This window comes from Papio anubis, chromosome 2, assembly GCF_008728515.1.
Source record: "Papio anubis isolate 15944 chromosome 2, Panubis1.0, whole genome shotgun sequence".
Classification (NCBI taxonomy): Eukaryota; Metazoa; Chordata; class Mammalia; order Primates; family Cercopithecidae; genus Papio; species Papio anubis.
The window spans coordinates 49,682,531-49,701,669 of record NC_044977.1 but is presented as its reverse complement, the minus strand read 5'-3'; the positions used below and the strand labels follow the sequence as shown (position 1 = coordinate 49,701,669).

Below are 19,139 nucleotides of genomic sequence, written 5' to 3'. Positions count from 1 at the left end.
ATGGGAAGACAGATCAGACAGGGCCCTTCCCCAGGAGCTTTCTGGCCAGCAAAGGGGACGGATGAGGGGGGTGACCGACAACCTTGGGCAGGCTTCCCTGAGGAGGTGATGTTCAGGGCTAGGCCATAGGAAAGGGTGAGAAGAGGGCACAGCAAAGACTTGGAAAGTGGGGGACCATGGCAGACTCAGGCTCCCCGCTCCTTTGAGCTCTCTGGGCCATTTGCACTCTTGCCATGGTTGAGCATTGGGTTCTGTGGTGCTTTGAATCATTCACCATCTCCAAGAATGTCAGAGCTGGGGATGTGCACCTGGACATTTTGTAGGTGGTGATGTGGAAGCCCAGAGGAGGTGACATGGCCCACGTCACACAGTGGTGGAGCCAGGACAAGTGCCGGGGCTCCTGGCTCCCAGGCCACTGCCCTCGCATTCACTGGGTGTTCCTGGCTGCCTTGGGAGCTCCATGGGGCAGGGACCATCTCTGGGTGTACCAGAGCACTCAACACCAAGCCAGGCCTCTTGAACCCGACTGAGGTCCCTATCAACAGTGTCACCCTGGCATCACATCCCCACGTGAGCTGATAGCAGCCGGGAACCCAGGAGGGCAGATAGAATATTACTCTGGGCTGGTGCTCTTGGCTCCTCATTTTTGTCCCCTCAGGATGAAAGCCTTGTGTGCACTCTTGAACCCCAAAGCCCTCAGGTGTGAAATGTACCAGCCCCCATTCAGCTTTTACACCTAAAAGATCTATTTGGTGAAGGCCGGAAGGATCAGTTTCCCATTTTTTTTTTTCTTCTTTCTCCCTTGTTTCTGGGCTGGCAGCATGACAGAGGGGCTGGGCATTTTTTTTTACGACTTTTTAAGAGAGTTTTAATTAGGAAACTTGCATCTGTGTTTGCTCTGCTTCCTGCCAGTTGGAAAGACATTGAAGCCCCTGGTAATCCATAATAATATCCTAAGGATGGGGTGAAGGGAGAGCCCATAAAAGTCATCACTCAGGGCCAGGCGCGGTAGCTCATGCCTGTAATCGCAGCACTTTGGGAGGCCGAGGTGGGCAGATCACCTGAGATCAGGAGTTCCGGACCAGCCTGGCCAACATGGTGAAACCCCATCTCTACTAAAAATACAAAAATTAGCCGGGCATGGTGGTGGGCACTTGTAATCCCAGCTACTTGGGAGGCTGAGACAGGAGAATCACTTGAACCCAGGAGGCGGAGGTTGCAGTGAGCCGAGATCGTGTCACTGCACTCCAGCTTGGGTGACAGAGCGAGACTCTGTCTCAAAAAAAATAAAATAACGGTCACCACTCAGAAGCTGGTTGCAGGAAGTTGTGGTCTGGAGCTGTATCTTATATCAGTGCTTACGAGGATAAAGGGGGCAGGCATCTCCCAGTGTGACTCCAGGTCCTAGCTAGGGACATGAGTCTTGAAGGAGACCCATAGACTTTCGGGCACTCTCCACCACTCCTCAGCTTTGAATCTATCCCTGGTTGTTAAGCTTGGCAAGTTCTTCAGAATTTTGTCTTAGAGATTGATGCTGTTGAGATACCAAAGCTGTCCCCAGTGATAAGGAGGAGCTGACGGTGCCTCCCAAATCTCCCCAGCAGGAAAGGTCCTGGCTACATTGTGCTATTGTTGTTGGGGTGGGGGTGGCCTTCTGTGTTTGGAGTGCAGCTCTGTTGCTTGTTACATGGTAGCTATAGCTAACTCAGTGGTTGCCATGAATTCCAGTCATCCTGATGGCCACGGTCCTAGGTTTGTGTAGCCTATGGGCTCCGTAGGAATGGAGTTTACATTTTAAAACATTTGTGAAAAAAGACAAAGAAGGATATGCGACTGAAACCATATGTGGGTCACAAAGCTTAAAATATTTATCATCTGGCCCCTTACAGAAAAAGCTTACTGACTTCTGGTTTAACGGCTGCCTTCCATCCTTCCAGGAACCCAGTCATAAGAACATTCCTTACCTGCCCATCTGTCAATCTCTACCCATCCACCTAGCCAGCCAGCCTTTCACCCACTCATCTGTCCTTTCATCTATTCATGCATCAAGTGACACAACCATACACTCATTCACTCCCAATTAATCTACTGCTCAAATGTCTACCCACCCATCCAACCATCCATCCATTCCTCATCTGCCCATCCAACCAGCAATCCATCCATTCATCTATCCATCTGAATTGCCCATTCATTCTGGAAACATCACAGGATGTTTACTGTAGGCACTGAAATAGGCCTTGGAGTCCCAAAGCTGAATAAGGCTCAGAACTAGCCCTTGAGTAGTTTTCGTTTTGCAGGGAGAGAGGGTGGAGGTGGGGAGGAGAAATCAATATGTGAACAGACAATTTACATTACTCTGTGTAAGTATAATTTGCAGAACTGTAGTTTTGTGCAGAATCTGCAGGGGCATGAGGGAGGGAAAGACATACTCACTTTGAGATATGCAGGAAGGTTTGCAGAAGAGGTGCCATTGAGATGGACTCTGAGGGAGCTCACCAGGCCAGGGTAGTGGTGAAAGAGGGCACGTAAAGCAAGGGAGTCAGCATAAGCAACTGCTCACAGGCTCATGGTATGTTTGGAGAATAGCACATCATCGCACATGGTTAGAACATAGAAAATGTTGGAAAGGCAGGTAGGAGGCAGAATCAGGGATCAAGTAATGGGTCCCCAGATAAGGCTAGGACCAGATCGAGAAGTACCAAAAATGCTGAGCCAAGGAGCTTGTGCCTTTCCTTGTATATGGTGAACAGCTAGAGATTTTGAACAGGTGTGGCCCCTGGACACCTTCTGTCCTCTGTTTTTTCATCTAAAGCAAGTCTCTCCTAGAAGAAACCAAAAGTTCTTACCAAGGGTCGCTCCTTTGGGCTAAGGCATTGAAGGCCTGTTCAGAAGCCAGTCTGCTGATTGGGAGAGAACTCTGGAAGTTGTCACCATCCTGCCCCAGGAGAAGTTTCCTCACACAGGAGGCCCACATGACCTGGCCCCTCTCCACCTCTCTGCAGTACCTCCTTTACCATTTTCTTCATCACTGCCTTCAGCCACACTGGCCTTGTTACTGTTCTTCAAATAACACAAATGCGTTCACATCTTACAGTTTTGCTCTTTCCTCTACTGGAGTGGCCTACCCCGATCTTCCCATTGAGGTCTCAGCTCAAGTGTTACCACTTCAAACTAGTGGTGCCCCAGAACTTAGTGGCATAAGACAACCATGTTGTTATGCTCACAGATTCTCTGGACTAGATATTTGGACAGGGCATGGTGGTGGGAGTTGGTCTCTGTTCCATGATGTCTGGGGCCTCAACTGGAAGATTCAAAGACTGGGGGTGATCTGATGGCTAGGAGCTTGGATCACCTGGAGGTGTCTTCATGTAGGAAGCCAAAGGCCTGTGGGACGTGACCAACTCAGCATTCCACTGGAGGCTATATGATCAAACAGCAAAACTGTTTATCATGAACGCAGAATGTGGGCAAACTCACGACCGCGCCTGCCAACAGAAGGTTTGCTGGAGGCAATCACTCCCTGGTGCTGAGGTTTTCCACTGCGACATCTAGAGAAAGCAGTCTTGCAAGCTTACTCTGGACCAAGCAGCTGACCCCTTCTTCCACCCCCCTTCTCACGATCTCTTTTGCCTAGTAAATACAGAGTGCTGTGTAAAGCTCAGGGCTCTTGTCCACTAGAGGCAAGGTGACCCCTTCTTCCAAATACACTCTTTTGTCTCTTGTCTTTCATTCCCGCATTCACCCCCTTTATTCAGTCTCCCTAGGTCCGTGCGGGTTACACAGTAGACGAAAGAGTATATTTGGAAGAAGGGGTCGGGGGGCACCTTGCCTCTAGTGGACAGGGGCCCTGAGCTTTACCAGTCCTCTGTATTTATTAGGCAAAAGAGATAGTGAGAAGTGGGGTGGAAGAAGGGGTCAGCTGCTCAGTCCAGAGTAGGCTTGCAAGACTGCTTTCTCTAGATGTCGCAGTGTCACCCTCCCCATGTCCACACGCTTGCCGCAGCCTTATTGGAGGCGAGAGCACGTTCCTGCCCATTATGCCTTTGGGCCTGACCATGACACCTGCTGCTGTCAATGGGGTGTGTGTGGAAAGGATGATGTGCCAGTTGTGAACTTGATTCTAAGATGCCCTCTGCTGTTTCTCCTGCCATCACCATGGGAAGAGCTTCCCGGGGCACATGCTGCCCCTTCAGCGTAGGCCCCAGGATGAACACACAAGAAGCAGAGCCACCAAGATGAATCCAGCTTTCACTCAGCTTCCTCTGCAACTAGGGGTACCCAAGGATATGAAAGGAGAAGCGCCAGGGAGTGAATGCCTCCAGCAAACCTTCTTTCGGCAGGCGCAGTCGTGAGTTTGCCCACATCCTGTATTCATGATAAACAGTTTGCTGTTTAATCATATAGCCTCCAGTGGAATGCCGAGTTGGTCACGTCCCACGGGCCTTCAGTTCCCTACATCTTCACTCACACATCAGGTGGTTGAGGCTGGCTGTTGTCCGAGACTTAAGCTGGGAGGTTGGCCAGAACACTTGTCTGTGGCCGCTCCATGTGGTCTCTGCCTACATAAGTTTGGGCTTCTGCACAGCATGGTGGCTGGGTCCTAAGAGTAAGTGTCCTGAGAGAGCAAGTAGAAGTTCATGGCATTTTTATGATCTGGCCTTGGACGTCCTGTAGCACCACTTCCACCATACCCTATGAGTTAAGACAGTCACAAAGGTCTACCCAGGTTCAACGGGAGGGGACATAGTCTCTCCTCTTCAATGGGAGGAATATCGAGCTCATATTTTATAAAGACCATTGAGATAGGAGATATTGTTGTGGGTGTTGTTGGAAAAGACAGTCTACTACAGAAGTTTTTCCTAAACATTCTGTGTTGGTTAGGAACTGTGTTTGACTGCTAGTAACAAAAACCCAATTACGATGGCTTAAGTAATTTAGGGATTCTTCTTTCATGTGAAATAAATCCAGAAGCAGGAGATCCAGGTCAAATTTGGCAACTCCACACAGTCTCAGGACTCAAGTTCCATCTGCAGCATCCATTTCCAAGGTTTCTCATGAACACAGAATGGCTGCTGCAGTTCTAACCATTACATCTATATCCCAGTCAGGAAGAAGGAGAAAGGTAGAAAAGCAACAGGTCATGCCTCCCAGCTGGGTTAGTCCCCTTGAAAACTTCACTTGTCAAGCTTCTCCTTTCATATCCTTGGGTAGTCCTAGTTGCAGAGGAAGCTGAGTGAAAGCTGGATTCATCTTGGTGGCTCTGCTTCTTGTGTGTTCATCCTGGGGCCTAGGCTGAAGGGGCAGCATGTGCCCCGGGAAGCTCTTCCCATGATGATGGCAGGAGAGACAGCAGAGGGCATCTTAGAATCAAGTTCACAACTGGCACATCATCCTTTCCACACACACCCCATTGACAGCAGCAGGTGCCATGGCCAGGCCCAAAGGCATAAGGGGCAGGGATGTGCTCTCCCCTCCAATGAGGCTGTGGCAAGGGTGTGGACATGGGGAGGGTGACGTGCTGTGGGTGTGCTTCTCTCCTCTGCACTCCATCTCACACCTCATTTTATTCACACCACCTTTCACTGTTCGAAAGTACCTAATTTATGTATTTGTTACTGGTTATGTTGTGTTTTCATTTTCATGCAGCTCACAATACTTTCCATTAATAATCCCCTTGGTGATTTCTTCTTTGACCCATGGATTGTTTAAAACTGTGTCATGTAACTTCCAAGTATTTGTGTGTTTCCCACATCTTCTGCTGCTGATTTCTGATTTATCCTTCTGCTAATCCCGTTGTGGTTGGAAAACATATTTTGTATGGTTTCAGTCCTTTTAAATTTACTTAAATGTATTTTCTGGCCCAGCATACGCCCTAGCATACCTGGAGAGTGTTCCATGTGTATTTGAGAAGGATGGGCCCTCTGCTCGTGTTGGGTGGGGTGTTCTGTGAATGCTGTGTGGGGCGAGCTGATGGATCCTTTTGAGTCTTCTGCATCCTCCCTTTCTGTCCATTGTTGAGAGAGGCTTATTGACCTCTCAGCTATGGTTATTGGGTTGTATGTCTCTCCGTCAGTTGTCAGGTTTTGCTGATTGTGTTTTGGGGCTAATTTTAGGTGCTTGTTTGCTCTCTGCCTTCATCACTAAACTCTGAGCTCCTTAAGGGCAAAGAGCTGGACCGTACCCTTGTTCCCAGTGGCCTGTGAAGCCTGGTACACAACTGATGCTCAGTATGTAGCCAATGAATGAGTGATGGTGGAGCAAGTTCTCCTCCCAGCAGTCCTATCCTTTCTTCAGTCCAAAAAAACTTCCTGCCATACATGGGGGTGGATGCCTGTAGTCTTAGCTACTTGGGAGGCTGAGGCAGGAGAATCGCTTGAGCCCAGGATGCAGTGGACCTTGATCGTACCTGTGAATAGCCACTGCACTCCAGCCTGAACAACATAGCAAGACCCTGTCCCTAAAACAAACAAACAAACAAACAAAAACAAATTAAAATAAGAAAATTAACTTTCTGAGCACCTGGTCTGGGTGACGTATCAGGGAGTGAGTGACGGCAGGGAAAGTCTCTGCCCTCAAGGCACTGATGGTCTAGAGAGAGAGACTGGCATGAAAAAGAACAATAGTAACACAGTGGTGGGTGGTATACCGAGGTTTTGGGGGCTCGGAGGAGGCATCTAGCCCAGTCTTCTTGGAGTTGGAGAGGGATGCCCAGAGGAAAATGTGTTGAAAAGCCAGGCGGGGTTCAGTGAAGAAGGCTGTGCCTGGCAACGGGATCAATGTTTGTAAAGGCCCAGAGGCCTGTTAAGAATGGCACATTTAGGCCCGGTATGGGGGCTCACACCTGAAGTCCCAATACTTTGGGAGACCAAGGTGGGAAGATTGTTTAAGGCCAGGAGTTTGAGACCAGCCTGGGAAACATAGTGAGACCCCATCACTACAAAAAAAAAAAAAAAAATTTAATTAGCCAGACATAGTGGCGCATGCCTGTAATCCCTGCTGCTTGGGAGGCTGAGGTGGGAGGATCACTTGAGCTTAGGAGTTTGAGGCTTCAGTGAGCTATGAGCATACCACTACACTCCAGCCTGGGTGGCAGAGAGATCCTTTCACAAACAAACAAACAAACAAGCAAACACAGATGCTCAGGTTCCGCCCTCAGAGATTTTTACTTAATTGATCTGTAACAGCCTAATCATTGACGTGTCAGACATTAAGCACAGTTGTGAACAAAGCCGAGCAAATCTGAAGGCGAAAACGAGTGAGTGAGGCACACTGCTCTCTCTTTGTTAGAGGGGAGTAATGGAAACATGTAGGATACATGAATAGTCTGCCAATGCACTATTTTGTAAAAGCTGTTGCTTTTTCAGACTGGCATACGTGTAACCCAGTCCCAGCTGTGCAGTAGGTGCCCACGAGGGCTAAAGGCCTCTGGCTAAACATGGTGTATTTTCTAAGAACCTCCATTTTGCTCCAGATAATGTAATTTTAAATAAATTAGATATGGATATATTTCAGAGACTAATGTAAAATATGTATTTTTTAAGTGAGAATAATAGACTTCAAAGACATTTCTGAGATTAGAGTAGCTCCCTTCAGGCTCTGACCCCAAATTTCTGGAGTAGGACACTCGAGAGGCCCTTAGACTGACTGCTGAAGTAACCCAAGAGGGCCTCGTGAAGGAGGTGGTCTTTAAAGTACCTTTGAAAGATCAGCAAGATGTATATTGGATGATGGAAGCGCAGAACAAAGACACAGAGGCTGGAGAAGAGGATTCATAGAAAGCAGTAGTTCTCAAAGCATAGTCTTCAGACCAGCAGTGACAGCATCACCGGGGAAATTGGGAGAAATGAAAGTGATCCAGCCCCAGCCCAGACCTGCTGAATGGAAACTCAGGTGGAGTGGAGGATGGGCAGCAATCTGTGTTTTCCTAAGCCTGGCTGGTAATTTGGATGCACACTCAAATTGGAGAACGACTGTTACACAGAAGTGAGCCGTAAGCTGCAGAGGTGGCTACACCAGCTCCTGCAGGAACATGGTCACCAGGCCAAGGAGTTTAACTTGGTGCTGAGGGCAGGAGGCACCATGAAGAGTTTGGAGGAGAGGTGAAAAAAATGGGGAGCCCTTGCTTGTCTTCCCTCCCCTTAGGGCGTGTGTTTGTACACTTGTAACTCCCACCCGGATAGAACATTTCCATCATCCCTAGAAGATTCCTGTAATACCCTCCCAAAGGTTACCCCTGTTTTGCTGTCTGTCACATGAGATTGGTTTAGCTTGTTCTTGAGTGGAATGGAATCATAAATTATGTACTGTTACGTGTCTGGCTGCTTCAGCTCCACAGTCTGTGAGACTGAGCCAGCTGTTGACGGGTGTCAGTATTCTTGGGTAGGGACAGCCCACAGTTGGGTTGTTTGTGCTCCTGTGCATGTGGGTGGCTTCAGTCTGGGCTATTAGAAAGCTGCTGTGAACGTCACCATAAACACCTGATGTCATTTCTCCTTGGTATTTACCCAGGAGAGGAATTGCAGGGTCACAGGGTAAGCATCGACATAGCTTTACTAGAAACTGCCAGATAGGTTAACAAAGAGGTTAGGGCCGGGCGCGGTGGCTCAAGCCTGTAATCCCAGCACTTTGGGAGGCCGAGACGGGTGGATCACGAGGTCAGGAGATCGAGACCATCCTGGCTAACACGGTGAAACCCCGTCTCTACTAAAAAATACAAAAAAAAAACTAGCCGGGCGAAGTGGCGGGCGCCTGTGGTCCCAGCTACTCGGGAGGCTGAGGCAGGAGAATGGCGTAAACCCGGGAGGCGGAGCTTGCAGTGAGCTGAGATCCGGCCACTGCACTCCAGCCTGGGCGACAGAGCCAGACTCAGTCTCAAAAAAAAAAAAAACAAAAAAAACAAAAAAAACAAAAAAAACAAAGAGGTTAAAACAATGTATATTCCCCCCCAGTGTATGAGACCAGCGTTTATTCCATGCTCTTGCCAACATGTTGGTATCGTTGGCCTCTGCACTCGTGGCCATTCTGGCGATTGTGTAGTGGTGTCTCCCTGTGGCTTAATTTGCATTTCCCTGTTGATTAATGAAATTGAATCCTTCGTTCTGTTTATTAGCCATTTGGGAAGGCTTTTGAATGTTTCTTTTGCTTTTTTAAAAAAATTGAGATACCTTTTTTGTATTGCTCTTAGGAGCTCTTTAAGTATTCTGGACACAAGTCTACCTTCAGATCTGGGGATTGTGCATATTCTCTCAATCTGTGACTTTCTTACCCAGTTTTTTTAAACAGCTTTATTGAGATACAAGTCTCATACTGTGCATTTCAGCTCTCTGAAGTGTAAAATTTCATGGTTTTCAGTATATTCTCAGCATTACACGATCATTGAACACACGGCTACACACTCTGCCCAAACCATGCTCCACCCCTCAGCTCCTCATCCGCCTCAGGGCCTTTGCACCTGCCATCCCTTCTGCCTGGGATGCTCGCCTCTTGTCTCAGCATAGTCACTGCCTCCTTGGAAGGCTTTCCTGTGGCCAAGCCAGGTCTCCCTTCTCTGGTTTGCTGGATCCTTTGCTTTTCCCCATCACAACACTTAGACCCCTGTACTGAAATAGTCTTTTTACTCATGGCTTTGGAACAATTACCCAGGTTGCAAACTCTCTGAGAGCAGAAGTGCATCTCTCCATGCTCCCACTGTCTCCTCAGGGCTTGCAAAGCCCTGTACAATTAACAAAGCAGGTACTCCAAATACTTGCTGAATGAATAAAGGAATGAGGACTGGGTGGCTTCTCCGCCCTTCCTCCCACTCAGATGGCTGCCAGGACCCCCAGGTGTGATTATGGGCCCGAGTTGATGAGACAGCAGAACCCTTTCAGGGAGTGATGGATGGTGAGGCTGGCACTTAGCACTTCCAGCCGGTGCATGAGTTTTAAGAACGGATGTTTGTGGCAATTCTGATTATGCTCTAGTTTTTGAAATGAGTCATGTTGGTGATGGCCATCCTGCCCATTGGGACTGAGTCGATTCAGTGAGAATTAATTACAGATGAGAAACCAGCTTGGAGAGCAATTAATATTTAAGCTCCCTGGAGAGTGATGCAAATACAGCCAGTCTTGTCTTTGCCTGTTCTTCCTTTTCTTTCTCCGCACTGTACAACTGACAAAGCAGTTGTAGTCATCAGGAAGAGCCTCTCTGCAGCCTCCTGCTATACTTTGTGGTACTGTTACCCCCATTTTACAGGTGAGGAAACCGAGGCTCAGACAGGTGACAGCTTGCCTAGTCGTCCAATACCCTGTGGAGTATCTGGGCTTGAACCCAGCCCAGAACAAATAAGAGTGGGTTGAAAGCCCTGTCAGACAATGCCCACACAAGAGGGGTCATTGTCCTCATCAGGATACAGGGCTGTTTTTCTTTCCTCTCCTGGGATGCCAGGGCTGAGAAGAGCCTGCAGGGCTGGAGGTTGGGTCCTAAATATGAAGACTCACAGGGAAAGAGTTGGGAGTCCTCCTGCCTCAGGTCAGCAGGGAAACCTCCACCCCAGGCTCAGAATGACCCCAGTACCCCAGAGCCAGCTGTGGCAGAAGTCAGAATTACCCACCACCTCCATTCAGCCGCCCTCTGCACCTGCTGCCCTACTCACAACCCTCGCCTCTTGTGCCCTCTAAAACATGCTTTCAGGAAAGGCTCTGATAGCTCCTATATGAGGACATTCAGTTTCTCTTTACAGGTTAGCCATGTGGCCTCTTCATAGGAACACACATACCTTCATCACAGAGAGTCCATTTGTTAGTTCAAGACTCAGCCCCGTGAGGGTTTCTGACCTTCATGTTGGGGCTAGAAGTTTCCCAAGACCTTGAATTGTGCTGGACTGGGGCAGGAACCAGCTCATCCTTGCTCCTTGGGACTGCGAGTCAGGGAGGGCCGCCCTCCCTGTGCCCTCCCCATAGTTCTGGGCAGAGCAGGCCATCAGCAGGAGGTCAGCACAGGACAGGATGAGGTGTTCAGGAAGCACAGACCTTTTTAAACCCCACATCTGCTCTCTTTGTCTGATGGCGCAAGCATACGCCTCTGGGCAGATGTTGGAGGCACAGTGCGAGGGGGTCTCTCAGTCTCTACATCTCACCATGGAGCCCTCCTTCCTTCTCCCTTCCTGCCCCCTCCCTCCTTCCTTCCTTCTCTTCCTCCCATTCTCCCCTTCTCTCTCTCTCTTTCTCTCTCTCTCTCTTTTTCCCTCCCTCTCTGTCATGCCTGTTCACTGGCTCTGCTTCCTTGTTTTTCTTTCTCTCTCTCTCTCTCCCTGTTTCCGTCTCTGTCCTATGCCACCTCCCTGTCCTTTTTTCTGCTCCTCACTGTTCCCCTGCAGGGAGGGGTAGAAAAGCCTCTGGCCTTCACTTGGGGAGAGAAGGCCAGAAAGGCTTCCTGGAGGAAGGGCTGTCCATCCTCTCTCTCAGGCACTTCCCACTTTTAGATCCTTATATCCAAAAGACCTTTATTTTATTTTTTTGAGACAGGGTCTAGCTCCATCACCCAGGCTGGAGTGCAGTGGCACCATCACAACTCACTGCAGTCTCAACCTCTCAGATTCAAGTGACGCTCCCACCTCAGCATCCCAGGTAGCTGGAACCATAGGCATGCACCACCATGCCTGGAGAATTTTTAAATTTTTTGCAGAGTCTTGTCATGTTGCCCAGGCTGGTCTCCATCCAACTCTTAGGCTCAAGCGATCCTCCTCGGCCTTTGAAGGTGCTGGGATTACAGATGTGAACCACTGCATCTGGCCTAAAGAAGACCTTTCCAGCAGTAGAAACTGTCCAGCAGGCCGGGTGCGGTGGCTCACGCCTGTAATCCCAACACTTTGGGAGGCCAAGGCAGGCAGATCACCTGAGGTCAGGAGTTTGAGACCAGCCTGGCCAACATGGTAAATCCCTGTCTCTACTAAAAATACAAAAATTTAGCCTGGTATGACAGCAGGCACCTGTCATCTCAGGTATTCAGAAGGCTGAGGCAAGAGAATCACTTGGACCCGGGAGGTGCAGGTTGCAGTGAGCCGAGATCGTGCCAGTGCACTCCAGACTGGGCAACAAGAGTGAAACTCCATTAAAAAAAAAGAAAGAAAGAAAGAAAGAAAGAAAATAAAAGGAAAAGAAAAGAAAGGAGAAAAGAAAAGAAATGAAACTGTCTAGCAGTGGAGTGAGATGTCCTGCCCCATAGTGAGCTCCCATCGGGGAGACAATCCAACAAGGCAGAGGAATCATCTTTCCTGAGTGTGGAAGGTGATTTGAACGTCTCCATTTGGGCAAGAGTGCATGATCTCTGACCCTGGGATTTTCCCAATATGCATTGCCTCACAGCTCAAGGTGGTTTCAGGATTCCCCACCCCCACCCCAGCCATGTATTTAAAACTAGAGCTAGGCCTCATGCAAGAGCAAATGTATTTGAAGATAAAATATTTTTCTTATGAGAAAGAAACCTTATATTCTTTATAAATTTTTATTTAATTTATTTAAAAATGCATAATAGATGTACATAGTTTCAGGGTATGTGATCATTTAATATGTTTATATAATTTGTAAGGAGCAAATCAGTGTACTCAGAATATGTATCACCTTAAATATTTGTCTTTATGCTGGAAGCAATCAGATTATTCTCTTCTAGTTATTTTACTTACTTATTTACTTATTTATTTATTTATCTGTATATTTTTTAGAGGCAGAGTCTCACTCTGTCACCCAGGTTAGAGTGTAGTGACACAACCATAGCTCACTGCAACCTGGAACTCCTGGGCTCAAGCCATCTTCCTGCTTCAGCAAATACCTGGAACTACAGTGATGCGCCAGCAAGCCCAGCTAACCTTTTAAATTTTTGGTAAAGACGGAGTCTCACTATATTGCCCAGGCTAGTCTTGAACTCCTGACTTCAAGTAGTCCTCCCACCTTGGCTTCCCAAAGTGCTGGGATCATAGGTGTGAGCCACCATGCCTGGCCTCTTCTAGCTATTTCAAAATGTACAATCCGTTATTGTAACTATAGTCACCATACTGATTTATCTAATACTGGGTCTTATTTCTTTTTCTTTCTTTTCTTCTTCTTCTTCTTCTTTTTTTTTTTTTGAGACAGAGTCTTGCTCTTTCGCCCAGGCTGGAGTGCAGTGGTGGTACAATCTCAGCTCACTGCAACCTCCGCCTCCCAGGTTCAAGCGATTCTCCTTCTCAGCCTCTTGAGTAGCTGGGATTACAGGCACCGGCCATCACGCCTGGCTAATTTTGTATTTTTAGTAGAGACAGGGTTTCACCATGTTGGCCTGGTTGGTCTCGAACTCCTGACCTCAGGTGATCTACCTGCCTCTGCCTCCGAAAGTGCTGGGATTACAGGTGTGAACCACCGTGCCCAGCCTTATTTCTTTTATCAGAATGTATATCTTTACCCATTAGTCATCCTGTCTTCATTGCCACCCTCTTCCCACCTTAGTAACCACCAGCCTACTTTCTATCTTCATGAGATCCACTTTTTTAGCTACCACATGTGAATGAGAACATACGATATCTGTCTTTCTTTGCTTGGTTTATTTCACTTACATAATGACCTCCAGTTCCATTCGTGTTGCTGCAAATGACAGGATTTCATCCTTTTTCATGGCTGAATTCTATTCCATTGTGTATATATGCCACATTTTCTTTATCCATTCATCTGTTGAGGTGTACTTAGGTTGAATTCATATTTCAGTTATTGTGAATAGTGCTGCGAAAAACAAGTGGGTGCAGCTATCTTTTTGATATATTTGGTTTTCTTTCTTTTAAATATCTACTCAGTAGTGGAATTGCTGGAACATTGGTACTTCTTTTTTTTTTTAATCTTTTTTTGAGACAGGGTCTCACTCTGTCACCCAGGCTAGAGTATGGTGACATAATCTTGGCTCACTGCAGGATTGACTTCCTGGGCTCAAGCAATCCTCCTGCCTCAGCTTCCTAAGTAGCTGAGACCCCAGACACAGGCTCAGCTGATTTTTTCTTTTTTTAAGAGATGTGATCTTGCTATGTTGCCCACGCTGGTCTTGAACTTCTGGCCTCAAGTGATCCTTCTAGTACTATTTTTAGTGTTTTAGGGACCTTCATACAGTTCTCCATAGTGGCTGTACTATTTCACATTCTCGCTAACAAGGGTTCCCCTTTCTCTGCATCCTTGCCAACATCTGTTATTGCCTGTCTTTTTGATAAAAGCCTTTTTTTTTTTTTTTTTTTTTTTTTTTTGAGATGGAGTCTCGCTCTGTTGCCCAGGCTGGAGTGCAGTGGCCGGATCTCAGCTCACTGCAAGCTCCACCTCCCGGGTTCACGCCATTCTCCTGCCTCAGCCTCCCGAGTAGCTGGGACTACAGGCGTCCGCCACATCGCCCGGCTAGTTTTTTGTATTTTTTTAGTAGAGACGGGGTTTCACCGTGTTAGGTAGGATGGTCTCGATCTCCTGACCTCGTGATCCACCCGTCTCGGCCTCCCAAAGTGCTGGGATTACAGGCTTGAGCCACCGCGCCCGGCCGATAAAAGCCATTTTAACAGGGGTGAGATGATTCCTTGTTGTAGTTTTGATTTGCATTTCTCTGATGATTGTGATGTTGAGGCTTTTTTCATCTACCTATTGACCATTTGTATGTCTTTTTTAGAGAAATATCTGTTTAGATCTTTTGCTCATTTTTAAATCGGATTTTTTTGGGCTTTTTTGCTATTTGAATTGTGTGAGCGCCTTCTGTGTTTTGGTTGTTAATCCTTTGTCAGATGAATAAGTTGTACGTATTTTCTCTCATTCTGTGGGTTGTGCCTTTGCTTTGTTGATTGTTTCCTTTGCTGTGCAGAAACTTTTTAGAGTGAGGTAATCCCATTTGTCTCTTTTTGCTTTGGTTGCCTGTGCTTTTGAGGTCTTGTGCAGAAAATCTTCACCTAGTCCAATGTTCTAGGGTATTTCCCCAATGTTTTCTTCTAGTTGCTTCATAGTTGGAGGTCTTAGATTTAAGTCTTTAATCCATTTTGATTTGGCTTTTGTGTATAGTGATAGATAGAGGTCTAGTTTCATTCTTCTGCATATAGTTATTCAGTTTTCCCAGCACCATTTATGGAAGAGACTGTCCTTTCCCCAGTGTATGTTCTTGGTACCCTTGTCAAAGATGAGTTGACTGTGATTGTGTGGATTTGTATCTGGGTTCACAGACAACAAGATCTGGTTTTGGGGTTTTTGTTTTGTTTTGTTTTTTGAGACAGGGTGTTGCTGTGTCACCCAGGCTGGAGTGCAGTGGTCCAATCAGAGTTTACTGTAGGCTTGACCTCCTGAGCTCAGGTGATCCTCCCAGCCTTCCAAGAAGCTGGGACCACAGGCATCTGCCACCCCATCCAGCAAATTTTTGTATTTTTTGTAAAGATGGGGTTTTGCCATGCTGCCCAGGCTGATCTCAAACTCCTAGGTGCAAGTGATCCCCCAGCCTTGGCCCTAAGTGCTGATATTAAAGTGCTGATATGAAAGCTGACAAGATCTTATACTCAGAAAAAAGTAAAGACTCCACCAAGAAACTAATAGAACTGATAAATAAATTCAGCAAAGTTGCAGAATACAAAGTCAGCATACAAAAAATCAGTATCATTTCCATATACCCAAAGTGAACAATCTGAAAAAGAAATCAAGAAAGCAATCCCATTTATCGTAGCTACAAAGGATATAAAATACCTACGAATCAATTTAACCAAAGAAATGAAAGATCTATACAAGGAAAACCACAAAACACTGATGAAAGAAATTGAAGAGGACACAGACAAAAATGAGAAGATGGTCCATGCTCATGGATTAGAAGAACTAATATTGCTAAAATGACAATACTACCCAAGGCAATTTATAGATCCAATACAATCCCTATCAAAATACCAATGACATTCTTCACAAAAGTAGAAAAAGTCCTAAGATTTATATGGAACCACAAAAGACCCCCAACAGCCAAAGCAATCCCAAACAAAAAGAACAAAGCTGGAAGCATCACACTACCTGACTTCAAAATTTACTGCGAAGTTTTAGTCACCAAATCAGCATAGTACTTGCATTAAAAACAGGATACATGGAACAGACTAGAGAACTCAGATACAACTTTTTTGTTTATTTGTTTTTTGTTTTTTGTTTGTTTGTTTGTTTTTTGAGACGGAGTTTTGCTCTTGTTGCCCAGGCTGGAGTGCAATGGCGCAATCTCGGCTCACCGCACCCTCCGCCTCCTGGGTTCAAGCGATTCTCGTGCCTCAGCCTCCCAAGTAGCTGGGATTACAGGCATGCACCACCAGATGGCCCAGCTAATTTTTGTATTTTTAGTAGAGACAGGGTTTCTCCATGTTGGTCAGGCTGGTCTCGAACTCCTGACCTCAGGTGATCTGCCCGCCTCAGCCTCCCAAAGTACTGGGATTATAAGCGTAAGCCACCGCGCCCAGCTCCCAGATATACTTTTTATATTTATTAAATTGAGTTTAGTTTTAGAATTACATTAATCATGACAGATTTTAGAAAATAGAGACAAGAAGATAAACAGTCATTCCTAATTCTGTACTCCTGACAGCCACTGTTTGCATGTCATCCTGTTTTCTTTTAGTTTTCTCCTCTACTCACTTTTTACACAGTTATATCAGGGTGTGGAAACAGCTCTGCACTCCTTATTGATTACTGAACACTATGATGTGAATATTTCTACATAGCCACCACCTTTATCATTTTTAGTCACCGCTTAATACACCATAGGGTGGATGCCTATAATTTCCTTAGACTTCTTTTTGAAACAGCATAGCACATGAACCTCTTCAAAGATGGATAATGAGAAAGCAAAACCTGCTTCTTTTTTTTTTTTTTTGAGATTAAGGTCTGCGGCTCTGTTGCCCAGGCTGGAATATAGTGGCGTGCTCTCGGCTCACTGCAAGCTCCGCTTCCTGGGTTCACGCCATTCTCCTGCCTCAGCCTCCCGAGTAGCTGGGACTACAGGCACCCTCCACCATTCCCGGCTAATTTTTTTTGTATTTTTAGTAGAGATGGGGTTTCACCGTGTTAGCCAGGGTGGTCTCGATCTCCTGACCTCGTGATCCACCCGCCTCAGCCTCCCAAAGTGCTGGGATTACAGGCATGAGCCACCGTGCCCGGCCAGCCTTCTGCTTCTTTAGAGAAGGAATTACCCAATCTCTCACCCATCTTAATAAAAAGAAATTGTTGCATGATGGCCACAAAGGGAGAGGAAGCGGTGTGTTGAGCCCTGCTCTGTGCCAGGCGTTGGGTTGGGTGCTCTTTGGGGTGTCAGCTCAGGTAACCCTATGGTCGCCAGGTGCATGTGGTCATCTCTGCTTTGTAGGTGAGACTGTTGGGTCTGGAGACACTGGCTTAAGTTCTCACTGCTGTCTTCACGTAGGCCAGGGCTCCAAAGCCCCAGGGGAAATCTGCCAAGGAGGACTTGTGTTCAGTCCTATCAACCTGTGGGTAACAGGCCTTTTGGCGTTTCAGGATTTCCATGGAGCTGTCATGAGGGCCTTGGATGACATGGTCCATGAAGGCAGAGACACATTGGCCCGGGAGGAGCTGAGGCAGTGCCTGAGCGAACTCCCAGCCATCCACGACCTTCACCAAGGCATCCTGGAGGAGCTGGAGGAAAGGCTGTCAAATTGGTGAGCAGTCCCTGGACCCCCAGGCTCCACTTTTGTTGCATTGAGGGAATGGAGACGGATAAAACACCACCATATGAAATGGTATCTCCATTTGATGGATGGGAAAGCCGAACTCAGAAGTATTAAGTCATTTGCTCAAAGTAAAACAACTGTGCAAGGGTTGAGCTGGGATCTGCACGCAGGGATATGACTCCAGGCCCCCGCTTCTAACCCCGCATTGGTTACAAGGCTGAGTTCTCACTGTCCCATCCCCATCCCTGGCTGCAGGGAGAGCCAGCAGAAGGTAGCTGACATCTTCCTGGCCCGGGAGCAGGGGTTTGATCACCACGCCACTCACATCCTGCAGTTCGACAGGTACCTGGGTCTGCTCAGTGAGAATTGCCTCCATTCTCCCCGGCTGGCAGCTGCTGTCCGTGAATTTGAGGTGGGTTCCCTGGTCCTCTGAGACCCTGCTGTAAGGATGCAGAGGTTGAGGTGGGCGAAGGGCTTAATGCAAATCAGTGGGGCATCTTGGTAGGTCTGGGGATGGGGAGCAGACAGGGAAGACCTGGCCAGAGGGATGAGAGGATGACCCATCAGGAAGGAGAACCCAGAATCCAGAACATCCGCTGTTGGGCAGCAGATGACAGTGCAGTGAGCACCACCCACAGTAAGGGTCTCGGGTAGTTTTCTTGTCTCAGTTGAAAAGCACCAACCAAGCCAGAGCCCCAGCCATGGAGTGTTCAAGGAAATTCCCAACACTAGCCACGAACTGGGGATCCAGTTTTCCTGGGCAGAAATATGGGGAGCTTTCCTCCATTGCTAACATTAAGAGTAGAGCAGGGACTAGGAGAGGCTTGATACTGAGTGTAGCACCAACTGGGAGCATGATGGAGTGAGCAGTTACAGCAGGCCGGGCTAATCCAGGAGGGCTCCCCGCAGGAGGAGAACCTGGTTTTGGAGATGAGGGAGAAGTTCAGCTGGCTCGGGAAGAGGTATGGATGGGACAGTGTATGTGGGCTGCTGTGAGCGTGTGTGCTCAGGAGGGGTTTCTGATAAGGTTTTTCCTCCCCTGTCTTGAGAGCAGCAGAGTGTACAAGGAGGCAGCCAGACTGTGAAGCATCGGCTGCTGCGGGTGGTTCAGCGCCTCTTCCAGTACCAAGTGCTCCTCACAGGTAGGCCCCACAGGAGGTCAATGGGGATTGAGGTGGCGGGGCAGGGACGGCCCCTGAGGAGGGGTGGAGGGGACTGTGGTGACCTCACCTCTGACCATGGCAGGCAGGTGTTGGGGAAGGGTGGCGTCTGCCATCACCTTTCCCTCTAGTTGAGCTTTGAGCCCCCTGAACCACCTCCTGCCACCTTAGCTCCCTCCAGTGGCCACCCCCCTCGTAAAACACAAAAACCCAATGACACCCCTCCCCAGCTTGCACTTCCTCCCTGCCTCAGCTGGCCATCTCCTCATTTCACTGAAGCCACGCCTGTCAGCAGAGTCCTCCTTGTGGCCACA

The 19,139-nt window shown here is 47.7% G+C and overlaps 1 protein-coding gene across 1 annotated transcript in view; it reads left to right on the top strand.

The window, feature by feature from the left end:
- FGD5 (FYVE, RhoGEF and PH domain containing 5) overlaps window positions 1-19,139 on the top strand; it is a 124,030-nt gene that overhangs the window by 69,908 nt on the left and 34,983 nt on the right. Inside the window, exons 6-8 of the mRNA XM_003906862.5 lie at window positions 17,493-17,653; window positions 17,921-18,077; window positions 18,720-18,807. Of these exons, the coding sequence (XP_003906911.4) occupies window positions 17,493-17,653; window positions 17,921-18,077; window positions 18,720-18,807 (406 nt within the window). The remainder of the gene's footprint in view (window positions 1-17,492; window positions 17,654-17,920; window positions 18,078-18,719; window positions 18,808-19,139) is intronic.